This window comes from Gymnoscopelus braueri (genome assembly GCF_963280865.1).
Source record: "Gymnoscopelus braueri genome assembly, chromosome: 15".
Lineage (NCBI taxonomy): Eukaryota > Metazoa > Chordata > Actinopteri > Myctophiformes > Myctophidae > Gymnoscopelus > Gymnoscopelus braueri.
In genome coordinates, this window is record NC_137620.1 from 29,010,660 (window position 1) to 29,024,212 (window position 13,553).

At 43.2% G+C, this 13,553-nt stretch overlaps 1 protein-coding gene across 1 annotated transcript; it reads left to right on the top strand.

Annotated features, from left to right (window-relative positions):
• Positions 1-836: 836 nt before the first annotated feature.
• pcolceb (procollagen C-endopeptidase enhancer b) lies at positions 837-13,210 on the top strand. Its single transcript, XM_080452114.1, has 9 exons — positions 837-946; positions 4,424-4,532; positions 6,384-6,642; positions 7,933-8,057; positions 9,388-9,524; positions 10,101-10,720; positions 11,302-11,385; positions 12,297-12,467; positions 12,911-13,210. The coding sequence occupies exons 1-9, from the start codon at positions 855-857 to the stop codon at positions 13,039-13,041; spliced, it is 1,728 nt and encodes a 575-aa protein (XP_080308240.1). The 5' UTR covers positions 837-854; the 3' UTR covers positions 13,042-13,210.
• Positions 13,211-13,553: the final 343 nt, after the last annotated feature.

A 13,553-nucleotide genomic window follows, 5' to 3' on the forward strand; every position in this document is an offset into this window, starting at 1 on the left:
ACAGGCACACAGTTTATCGTACACAGCAATATCCTGTTAAAGTGCCCTTACGGGTCGATTTCCACACTCTTAGAGTTAAACGAATACTCAGGACTTTACTGTATACATATTCACTGTACTCCGGGTTGTATAATCGTAGCATTGGGGCCAAGGTTTAGCGCACAGTGCCAGCATAATGGGGGAAAAAACTGTCTGCTGACCTTGTGTTAAACACCACTTCTCCACTAAACATGAATGGCCGTAGGCTACCTCCCCCTCTCATGCCACGCCCCTTATCCCCCCCCTCCACCCTTCACCCCTCCTTTCTCCATCTTCTAGCCTTTACTCTGAGCCAGTGGTGGAAAGTAACTAAGTACCACAAGTGCTGTACTTGAGTACCGTACAAATTTTGAGGTTACATTACTTGATTTTTTGGTGTTTTTATACTTCCACTCCATTACATCTCAGAGGCAAATAGTGTACTTTTTACTCCACTACACGTATTTGACATTTGCCAATCAACATGCTCACACTAGTTACACCAGTAAAAAAAAAAAGTTGAACAAATTCTGAAACACTTGAGTACTTTTACTTTTGTACTGTAAGTATATTTTGATTAACACAAGTACAATTTTGAATGCAGGCCTTATACTTGTAACAGAGTATTTTTAAATTGTGGTATTGATACTTTTACTTAAGTAAAAAAAAAAGAACACTGCTCTGTCTGAGCCTTGCCTGCTCTCCACGCCCGGGTCCTGCCTCTCCTCCGCCTCCTCCTCCTCCTCCTCTTCCTCCTCCTCCGCTGCTTTCTCCCTCTTTTCCCTCACACACTCTCTCTCTCTCCCTCATCTCGCTTAATCTCGGCAGACAGCAGGATGGAGGGCAGAGTGTGTGTGTGGGGTGTGTGTGTCCTCATCATCTTGACGCTGGGATGGACTGCGGCTCAAAGTCAGACCAACTACACCAGGTAGGGTTTGTGTGTGTGTGTGTGTGTGTGTGTGTGTGTGTGTGTTTGTGCGTGCGTGCGTGCGTGTGTGTGAGTGTGATTCAGATGACAGTGAGTGACATCACACACTTTTGTTTGTCACCCCCACACTTAACTTTAATACCAACTGCCTCTGTGTGCCTCTTGTCTATTTTAATGTATGCATCCGTACATATTGGCATGCATGGAGACCAACATGGGTGTGCAATGCATGCCCATGAGCGCTCCTTTGAAACACATTCCCCTGCAGAGCCACTACAAAGGTTTGCGACGTCAGACCGGCAGCGACCATGCTGCTGAGGGCATGCATGCCTCTTGGGAAGATGTGGTCGATGTCCCATAGTTGTGATGATGGCACAAATAGTGCGGTGCCTTGGCAGCGCCGCGGTCATTGCGTTCTTGCCTGTGGCAGCTTTAAGATGACATATTTTTAGATGTCGACGGATCACAAAATGTCACATTTCGTACCAGTCTCCAGGTCCACTCGAGGCAGCATCAGAGTATTTTATTTTACCACTTTAATATACTCTGTTGACCGGGTTCATGGGCTCTTCTTGGTTCCCTTCCTTTTTTTCCCCTCAACACCAAATATCTTCGCTGAAAGTAGCCGATCTACAAGCTCACAAGGCCTTTCTAGATCAGTTATTTTTGCATAATGTTCACCCCAGAATGGGGACACTGGGGATCATGTGGTTAGAGTGAAATGTGCTGCCTCTGATAGAAGTCTACATGTATTAGTGCAAGGGTTCTCAAAGTGTGCTCCATGGGACCCCCTCAAGTGTTCCTTGAGGGGGTTCCAAATGGACCCTCTCAATTACAGACCTGTAACCCTGAGACCGTACATGATGGAACCAAATGGACCCGAGTTATGGGGGTCCTTGAAATTCAAAATGTTTGAGAACCACTGGATTAGTGTGTCGCTGAAGCTGCCGCTGCACCCGCAGTGTGTAAACTGTATACGTGCCGATGTGAGACACAAACAGATGCCTGTGGGCTGTTTTTCTTGGCAGGTTAGTGGGGGAGGATATAGGGCCCCCGGCACTCTGGTAGCCCAAGGCGGCCTCACAGCAGCATGGCAGCCACAGCACGCCGTCTGTAGGGCCTGCGGAACGTGACAGGATAGTTAGTGGTTGTTGACTGCATCCACGTTGTTCAGGAGAGCGCTATTACTGAGTTCTCAGAATTTGAAGAAGATGATGACTGACTTTAACCCATTAAGTAAGTCCTGAGGTTCCGATTCTACAAAATGTCTTCCAAATCCTAACATAGGTTTTTTTTATTTTTTATCCTATGTTGCTATGTCAGTGGTTCTCAAACTTTTTCATGTCAAGGACCCCAAAATGATATGTGTTTTGCCGCGGACCCCCATCTCAAAACATTTAGTTCCAGGGACCCCCAGAAGCAAAGATTTGAGTCACAAATGTTAGCCTTAAAAAAATATATATATTCAAAGATTTGCACAAATGTTCTAGATTTTTCAAAAATAGCAGATCTACAAGCTCGTATATCTGCTATTTTTGAATAGCCAAAGTGTAAAATAATGCTTTTTAGCTCAAATCAAACACAGATGACAGAGATGTGTTCTTCTCTGCCTTAATGGGTTAAAGGTGTTTTTTTTGTTAAAATAAGTGTTAAAAAAGCTTTATATTCTGATAGTAAGCAATTGCTATGGGGTAAGAGGGGTCTCCCCATCTCTCCAGCTATTTAGTAAACAGAAAATACATTTTCAGGTCTGGATACAAATGTTTGCCGGAGAGGGAACTCATATAGGATAAAGGATGAACAAGTGAAATTGTGAAACAGAATTTGAGCAGACAAAATTGGAACTGGAACATTTTAAGTGGATAAATGGTCTTTCTGGGATTCTTTCTTCTGATTGGATAAAATTGCTATTCTGACCTGAAAATGTATTTTCTGTTTACTGAGGAGCTCGAGAGATGTTAGACACACCTGTTACAGAGCAAACAGTCTATAATATGGCAATGATTACTATTTAAATATAGAGCTTAAACTTTTGAACAGAAAACGCACACCAACTTTAACCCCCCATTCCAAGAATAAATCTGTGACGGTAAATCTGAGGGTATTTGACCCCTACCCCCTCATCTGTATGACCATGATGAGGACAGCAGGCCACAACGTTTAAGAAGAGGACAGAAATGGAGCCATGAAGTCAGCCTTGGAGCAAAAAAGACAAAACCCAGCCACCGAGCGTATAGCTGGCAACACAACAAAAATCTTGAGTGTTCATTTAACTCAGGTTTTTGCACTTTCAGTTACATAAGCACTGAGGATTTTTTATCTGAGTGCAAACTAGCACTAAAATGTACCCATAAACCCTAATTTGTACTGTGGTGAGCCAAGCCATGGCTCATAGCTGCATGGTAAATGCCCAGAGCTATGTATGAGCCATTTGGCTCAAGTGTAAATTTTTACACTTTGACACAGAGTTAAATGAGCGCTCAGGATTTTTTTTTGTATGGCATAGCAGCATGCTGAGAACCACCATGTATTTTTATTTCATTCCATTCCATTTTAATATTCAGCCCCATGCTGGGGTAATGAATGCTGGTGGTTCATTTTCACTTGCTTTGATCTGTGTGTGTGTGTGTGTGTGTGTGTGTGTGTGTGTGTGTGTGTGTGTGTGTGTGTGTGTGTGTGTGTGTGTGTGTGTGTGTGTGTGTGTGTGTGTGTGTGTGTGTGCGTGCGTGCGTGCGTGCGTGCGTGCGTGCGTGCGTGCGTGCGTGCGTGCGTGCGTGCGTGTGTGTCTATGAGCAGTTTCTCAGAGCGTGTTATTGTGTCTGGTGACTATTTTGTTGTCACACATAGTGCAAGTATCTAAATATGCCACAACATGTATATTATCAGTTTTATTGGCCTGGATAAGCTAGGCTTCACAAAAAACACACACACACACACACACACACACACACACACACACACACACACACACACACACACACACACACACACACACACACACACACACACACACACACACACACACACACTGGAGAGTAAATTGGCCGTTCCTTGAATCAGAGAACAGAGACAGACTGTGCTGATGTGGTTTCCAGTGTGTACGTTGCAGACTGTGTATATTTAAATATTGTGTCTGTACATGCGCACGTTGCTGTGGTTTCCAGTGTGTATGTTAAGAGCGTGTGTGTGTGTGTGTGTGTGTGTGTGTGTGTGTGTGTGTGTGTGTGTGTGTGTGTGTGTGTGTGTGTGTGTGTGGGTGTGGGCGTGGGCGGGGGTTTGGGGGGGTCTGTGTCTGAGCACATGGTTTTTGGCTCAAAACTCTGTTGTTGCCGTGTCACGTTTTTCAGTCAAAAATCTGTTGTTGTTCTCACTTTGCGAGTGACACCATCACATTAGGCTTTTGTAAATTGCGTTTTCTACCAGCAAAACCGCTGGTAGAACTCTCACTCAAGTCACTCTTTTGCCTTCTTTCCACAGGCCTGTGTTCCACTGTGGAGGACACCTGGTCACAGACTCAGGCTTTGTGGCCAGCGAGGGCTTCCCCAGCCACTACAAACCCAACAGCAAATGCACCTGGTACATTACAGTGAGTCTCACTATTAGACTTGGAACCGGCTCACTGCCCTATACCAGTGGTTCTCAAACGTTTTCATATCAAGGACCCCCAAAATGATATGTAATTGGCCATGGACCCCCACCTCAAATATTTTGTTCCAGGGACCCTCAGAAGCAAAGATTTGAGTTACAAAAGTTCACTTAAAAATATAGCCTATATTCAAAGGTTTGCACAAATGTTCAAGATTTTTCTAAAATTGCAGATCTGCTACTATAGCATTGTGATGCTATATTAACAGTGATGTAAGACCAGTGTGGCTGAATTCTGTCTGATTTAATGTTTTGTTTTCAGTGTAGGTTCTCTACTTTATCTGTTCCCTTCTTGTTTTTTTGTTTTTTTGTTTTTTTTAAGGGCATATCTAGATTTAAAGAGGGGTTTCATTCTACATCACATGAAGTGAGAGAGTAGTGCTTGTTTATCTACTATTGGCAAATGGTTCTGACTGAGGTTCTGTATGGCTCCAAGGGTAATGCACAAACACTGGAAAGATTAGGGGTTTGATTCAGGCAGAGGCCTCAGGCCACCCAGGCTCACTTATTGTTCTGCAAGGGTGGTTCGGATAAAACGCTTCAGCAGACATTATGCGTGGGCCTAAACTGTAACCTGTAAATGTAAGCGTACTCCCACAATCGGATGCTCCTTGTGCCCATAGATATATATAAAGGCTAGATGGCTCAAGGGGGCGTTGCAAGCGTAGCTCAACCGCGGCCATCTTGCGACGGTCATTCATAACATTATGTCTATGGTGCATATACTTTGAAATAACCATAGCGTGCTCAATTTTCATCCGATTTTCAAACGGTTTGGTGTGTTGTAAACACCAAAGATGTAGTTATGATACTGCATATAATTATAATTATGTTTTTTTTAAAAATAACATTAAGTATGCAGTATCATAACTACGTTTGAAAATCGGATGAAAATTGAGCACGCTATGGTTATTTCAAAGTACATGCACCATAATAATGTTATGAATGACCGTCGCAAGATGGCCGCCATGTGGCAACGTCGTACTCCATTGGCCAGCAGCGCGGGTGAGTCATCTAGCCTTTATATATATCTATGCTTGTGCCATCCTGCTCCTTCAAAGAAGTTGTTTTCAGAGGAAGAGTCATTATATGTATGCAAGTTTATAAAGAATGTACACTTCTAGATTTTCTATCTATAATATTGTTGTTAGATGTCTGTTCCTTACACCAAACCAGACTAAAGTGGTTTGAACCAATCGACATTAAAGTGGTTTGAACCAATCAACATTGCAATGCTTAGAGCTGCAAATGAGGCTTTAAAGTTAAATACAAAATTAAATTATGTACCACAATTTATAATAATAATAATAATAATTAGAACAAAAGTTGACACTAGAGGAAAGGGTATGGGTTCACCAAAATCATTAGGTTTCATCCTGCCATCTGTCTATTAATTTATATATTGTGTGCAATGTTGACATTTTGGCCTGAGGGTGGTGCTAGAGGAAAGGTCATGGGGTCACCCAAATCAGCAGGTTTCATCATCCAGGGAGCTTGCTAGCCTCCGCTAGCATGTATCGTAGCATACATATACTTTCATGAATAGGTCTAACATTCTCGCTACACTGCTGAACATCGTCTATGGCTTGGAAAGGGAGGAGAGGTAAAGATGCTACCATTTTATGTTAAACACCCTCATTCCTTCTGATGCCTTGTCCTTGTATAGAACAGAAAATGCTTAGATCAAGAGAAAGGGTGGTCCAAAACCTCATATTCAGTAATTGAATAAAATTCAATAATTCATTCATACACTATACTCAAACTTCTGACATTTTGACCATGTTCCTCGCAGGTGCCGATGGGCCACGTGGTCATGCTGTCCTTCCGTCTCTATGACATGGAGGCGGACCCCACCTGTCGCTATGACTACCTGGACGTGTACAACGGCCACTCCCACGTAGTGCAGAAGCTGGGCCGTTTCTGCGGAACGTTCCGTCCGGGAGCCCTCATCTCCACCTCCAACACCATGATGTTGGAGATGGTGTCAGATGGGAGCACCGGGGGGAGAGGCTTCCTGGCCTACTTCCAAGGAGGGAAGCCTCACGTGGAAGGTGTGGACATGTGCACACACACTCATACAGATAAACTCAGACATACAGAGGAGGTCGACTATGGTACTGAGGCAAGGTCTGTCTGGTTCTTCTTTGTCAAATACCAGTACTTTGGTTGAACTTAATTGTTCACATAATTGTTCCATCATAAACTATTATGTCTCATCAGGTATATAAAAAGAAAAGTCAATCACCGAGCGAGTGCATGAGACACATTGTTCTGAAAGTTTCTTTCAACCATTTATTGCATACTACGCTTTTCATTGTCACTTTATGCCTCACTTAAGGCGGCAGCATACTTCTTGTGGAAATGAAGTTCAGCAAAGTCATAAGAACCAAATTACGTAATTGCAGAGAAACTGAACGAACACATTACGATGTGTGATTTGTCCGAAATTCAAGGTGCTTGTGATTTATTTGTCTGTTTTTCCTTCAATCTGTCAGCAACGTACTGTACCATGGACAGTTTTGAAGGTTGTCTGAGGATGTTAGTAGGTACAAACCTCTATAGTTCCTCTGGTAACCGGAATGCTCGGCACCAATACCTACTCTGCCCCATTTTTTTCTCAGAACGCTCGGCACCAGAATGTTCCCAGAACTCTCTGCCCGCTTGGTGAGAACAGTTGGCACCAGTGAACACTCGGCACCTCTCATAAATTCATGGCAGGGAATTATTGTTAAATTGGCAAATTTGAGGGTTAGAGAGGGAGAGTTAAAGAATATATGTGCTTTATCGATTTTCTTTTACAGAAATTGGTCAATTGGATTAAACAATTGAATACATGTGCTTTGGAACATGGTCGGAAATTATGTTAAGTGTGAAGTAGATAAGACAAGCAAATTGGTTCAATGTGAATTCAAATGGGACCGTTGGAAGGCATTTAGCCTGGAAGCTGATGGCTCAGATGATGACCTCAAGTGCTAACTGAATCATCACCACATCAATAGGCAGCCTAATTGATTGTCTGACTGAATTACAATGTGCAAAAGTAGGAAACTAACAGTGTAAAATATGAAGTTAGGATCTAGTTAGGCAAATAAAATATCTAGTGCCGACCGTTCCGAGGTCGCAGATCTGACTGGGGTTGAGTACGTTTTGGTGCCCGGTGTTACTGGGGCTGAGTACGTTTTGGACTTCTTTTGAAGTATGCTGCCAGCTTTTTACTTTTTACAACAAAAACTATGTATTTGCACCCTTTTTCATCGTCCTTGTCTTACGACACGGACGTTCAACAAAGTAATCGCCCTTAGAGGCAGCCGTTCTTCCCCCCAACACTTTCCATCCTATAGAGAACCAGTTCTGTGGGGGGAGGCTGACCAAGGAACAGGGCTCGGTCAAGACACCCAACTGGCCCGAAACTGATTATCCAGCAGGCATCAGCTGTTCCTGGCACATCTCCGTGGAACCAAGCAATGTCAGTCAATGACAATACGGCATACGCCACCTTCTCTCTCTCTCTCTGACTGGACACATCATGCTATCACACATTGACATTAATTGCCTGGAAACTTTATGTGAAATGATTGAGCTGTGCAGTGATTGGAAAAGGTGTTTTAGAGTTGTGGTTCTCAACTTCTCCATGTCAGTCCCAGGGATCCAGAATACCTGCTGGTTTTTATTCTTGTTGACTAATTGAGACCCGAGACACCAGATGAATGCACTTGACCTGCAGTCTGGATCCTCATAAATTAAGCAATAGACTTTGATGGACCCATCTTTGGGTCTGATATTCGTAAAATCAGGTGTGTTGAATCAGGTGTGTTGATAAATGGAGCTGGAAAGGAAAGAAAATAGAGGCCTTGGGGCCCATGACCGGGAAATGTTCTGGAAGCCCAGTTTCAAGCCTCTAGTGTATGTGTATGTGTGTGTGTGTGTGTGTGTGTGTGTGTGTGTGTGTGTGTGTGTGTGTGTGTGTGTGTGTGTGTGTGTGTGTGTGTGTGTGTGTGTGTGTGTGTGTGTGTGTGTGTGTGTGTGTGTGTGTGTGTGTGTGTGAGAGTGTGTGTGTGTGTGTGTGTGTGTGTGTGTGTGTGTGTGTGTGTGTGTGTGCACGCTCGCCCTGTGACCAAGTATGAATGAAAGACCTCATTGAAACGCTAGGGCGTGTTCATGTATGCCAAGAGATTGAACGCAAGGAATGAGGGAAGGACGAGAAGCAGAGAAAGAGAGAGAGGCAGTAAATGCCCCTCTGTATTTCTAAAGTCAGACCCTTCCTCCCTCACCTAACAGTATTTACCAAATTCTCCTCAATTCACGAAAGGCAGGGATCAAAGTAAAGCAGGGATAGGTGATCAAATAAAATTCATGTTTCTACATGGCTGCACGTCAGTTATGTGCATTGGTGGAAAGTAACCAAGTACATTTACTCAAGTACTGTACTTTACGTACAATTGTGAGGTCCTTTACTTTACTTGCAGTATTTCCATTATTTCAATGACACGCCTCCTGACTATTTTATACTTAAGCTATTCAAAAATAGCCAATCTACAAGCTCACAATGCGCCGTAATGTGACGTGTTGTGAGGTTGTAGATTTGCCTTTTTTTATTGAGTAACGGAATAATAATAATAACGGATGCTTTCCAGGTTTTAGTATATTTTAATGCCAACACTATTGTACGTTTTACTCAAGTACAATCTTGAATACAGGATTTAGCCTTTTACGTGTAACTGAGTATTTTTTTTATTGTGTAAAAATCCTAGTACTTCTTCCATCACTGCATTCACTTATGTTGCCTTTCTCCCCAGGTGATCGAAGTGAAGTTCGAGAAGTTGGACTTGGAACCAGATACGTACTGCCGCTATGACTATGTGGCCTTCTTCAATGGAGGAGAACGAGACGACTCGCGGCGGATCGGGAAATACTGTGGCGACAGAGTGCCTGGGTGAGATGTTGATCACAAACAGACAGATTTGTTGGATTTGCCTCTGCTTTTGATATCCCCCTCTGGTCATTAATTCTTATGGGCAGTGGCGATATGTTTTATGCCTTCTTCTAGTCAGACTGAATTAAATAGATTCATTTCCTTTTGGGAAATGTAGACTCTCTGTTTCATATTTATGTTTGATAATATCAGTTTAATTAAACTAATATTATTTGGGGCAAATTTTCAAAAAATATATAAATCTGCCAAACGTTTTCTTAATAAAATTCACAAATAGCACGTTGCATTGTGACTCATTGTGAGCTTGTAAATTGGCTACTTTCGCTATTTGTCACGTGAGGAAGAAAATGTCACATTTGCCACATTTTCCTCTTCCCACAAATGTTTTTCCTTTCACTCCCTGACACCTCTCTCTACACCTCCTCCTCTCTCCCCTGTTCTCTTGCTTCATGCTACTTTTTTCCTGTTCACACCATGCTCTTTGCAAACTCTTCTCCTCTCCTCCCCACCACCACCCTTTCTCATCCCCCCTCCTCCTCCTCCTTCTCCTTTTCAATCCCTCGTCCTCGCCTACAGAACTGTCGTGACCAATGGAAATGAGCTACTGGTCCAGTTTGTCTCTGACCTCAGCGTGACTTCGAGTGGCTTCATGGCCCACTACACCAGCATGCCACGGGGGTCCCGGACGCCCACTATTGGCGGTGACTTTGTCTACAGGCCTCGCCCTGACTCCACGACCCAGAAACCCACCGCCAGACCAGCCAAGCCGACCCCGAAACCTAAGCCGGCCCTCCGACCTAAACCAACCCCTAAACCAGCCACCAAACCGGTGGTAAGGATCCCAGTGAAGCCTCCGCCACGTACGCCTACAACCAGGCCCACGGTGAAACCTACGCCCAAGCCCAAACCGGCTAAACCCACACCCAAACCATCTGTGAAAAAGCCCACAGCTAAACCCGGCGCTAATCCCACAGCCAAACCTAAGTTTAAGGCAACACCTACACCTGGGATCAAGGTTAAAACCACGCCTAAGCCCGCACTTAAGGCAAAGCCGACTCTGAAACCAAGAACTAAGCCAGCGAAGCCCACTCTTAAGACTAAAGTTGTAAAGTCCACTCCTAAACCTAAGATGAAGCCGACTGCGAAACCTGGACAGGGAAGGACAGTGACGAAGAGGCCTGTTGTAATCAAGAAACGTGAGTGGTTCAGATGTTTAGATGCTGATGTGGTTACATTCAACACTTCGATCGCGTTGAATCTTCCTCAGGAAGGTGTGTGTGAGAGTGACAGTACAGTAGAATATCAGTACCCACTCAGACATGTGAGACATGGGTTTTTATTCTTATCCAGTATTCATGGAACAAAGCAGACTGAAAATGTAATGATGTATTATCATTAGGTATTATCATTCTAAACCTGTGTTGTTGCTGATGTTCTACATATAGCCAACCAGTTGAAGAAATCACATATTGAGGCCTTATTATTGAGGCTCTATGACATTTCTGAAGATGCTTCTTAACTTATATTGCTAGTTTGACCACTTCAAATACTCTTTAATCTTAAAATAACTAATAGATGAAAATGTAGATCGGCTATTTTCGGTGCACGGCATGCTTTCAAAGAAGACATGCTGGCTTCTATGGAATCCAAAAGACTGAAATCAGTCCTTGCGTCTGAGAACTTTAATCTACATGTCAGTCAGTACCCGCTCAGACGTGTGACACATGGGTTTCTATTCTTATCCAGTGTTTGTTTGTGGGGTGTGTATGTTCCACAGCTTTACCCACTCTGAACCCACTGTGTACACAAGCCTGTAAGAGGACCGGCACGCTGCAGACCAACTTCTGTCCTCATGACTTTGGTGAGTCACACAAGCTTCTCAAACTAAAAAATCTCCCAAATGTCTCTCTCTCTCTCTCTCTCTCTCTCTCTATTGAATTCTGTCTCTTTGAAATTATTTGAATGAAAAGAAGATCATTTCCTGTTTCTTGACCTCACCACTACTCCATGTGACCGTTTATCTGCTCTATCCCATTGCGTCAGACTGTATGTACTAAAAGTGAGCCTTGTCGGAACCATGTGGCCCATAGGGCAGGTAGCCTGGCATTGTCAGACTGATCACGTGGGATCGTTCGCACGTTCCTCCACGATAGAGAACGTGCGAGTGATCCTGACAACACCAGGCTATAGGGCAGGAGGCGCTATCTCCCCTTAAGGTAACTTGATGTGCAAGTACACCCCCTGGACATGTTTACAGGGACTTACCCACGATCCAGCCCTTGATGCTGGATTGCAGAGACTCTAACCACAAGGCCACTGAGCTGGTCATACTGTGGATGAGTCTACAGAGCTGTTTAGTACATGGACTTTCATTCACTGCCCTATATATAGCTTTTATTACAATAAGAGTCAGGAAACCTACCCAAATGATGGTGGCTTTGAATTGTGATTCTTTATTTGCTTGTTAATATCCATGGCAGCCGTGGCAGGCAACCTTAACCCTCCCCCTTTATTAAACTGTATTCCTCCAATGTCTTTATTCCATGATTTTAATCATTATGTTATTTAATTATTGTATAAATAAAACTGCATTTTAACGAATCTGTCACATTTACTCAAATATAATATTTATGAAAAGAAAATAATATAATATATAATAATACTTCCAATATAATATTCTGCTATTATGCTTTTTCTTCCCACTGACTACATCTCAACCCCTTCACCTACCCTCCCAACAAAATGTCTCCTGTTTGTCTGTTTGTCTTTCAGTGATCACAGGCAAGGTTACGTCGTTGACCCCTGGGCCAAGGGGCAGCCAATCGGTGGAAGTGTACCTCATAAAGGCCTACAAGATGGGCCGTTTGAAGATGACCAAATCAGGGCCTGCCACTTCAGTCAAGCTGACGTCCTCGTGCAAGAAGTGCCCTGGTCTGCGCAAAGGTAAGGCTACCTGTGCAGGGGGCCGCAAGCCATGTTCACCCACACAGACATTGCACTCAGTTTCCCAGTTTTTTTTCTCCTCTTCCCCTCCCTTGTTTGCTCACTCTAGGGGTGCAACAGTTAATCGAACTAGAAATAATGAAAATAATCAATTTGGGGTACCCCCCCCCCCCATTTATTTTCTCCCAAAATGTAAAAGAAAAAAAGATCTACAGGCTCAGAACGTTTTGCACTTACGCGTTGTGAGCTTGTAGAAATGCCTCTTTTCTTCTTCTTTTTTTGTGTTTTTGCGATTAATCGAAATAGTAATCAATAAAATAAACGGCAAGAAGATAATCGATAGTTACAGCCACTCACCACCACCACTGTAGTAGTAGCTATGTGATCTGCTATCACTTCTTATGAAAGATTTTTGATGGACCCATTTCACTGTCTCTGTGTAGGAATGAACTACGTGTTGATGGGGAAGGTGGACGCCCAAGGCAACGGCATTCTAAGCCCGTCCAGCTTTACACTCCTCTATAAGCCCATACACACCAAGGCACTGGCAAACCTCTCCCGCCAGGCATGCTGACATCACACCACACGTCAGAGAGGGGAATCAAGCCTCGTCCTTTCTCAGTGAACCAGTAAAAACCTCACAAATATAGTGATAAAAGTGACATATACCAAATACATTTTGTTTACATGAAATACATGGAAATCTAAATAGAAATCATCTTCAGATGGTTAAGGAGAAACTTTTATAGATATCTTGGTTATATTTTGTATGTAAATTATATTTCTGTGATTAAAGGATGCATATCACTGAGGAATGTGATGTTGGTCTTTTAGATACATTCTAGTGATACATTCTATCACGGCAGGATGTCAATTCATCCTTCATTGGGCACGGAATAGGCACAGTCTTCAGTACTCCGCTGCGCTATACACTGTTTTGAGTGTGCCCTCAGAAAATTGCAATTCCAAAAATGTAAGAAACTTACAAAGACTTCTCATTATTGCAGATACAGTTTCATGTAGCTGGTTTAAGCAGCAATATAGTTTTGCATAGCAAAGACTATATAAATGGTACCCAATGCCTCC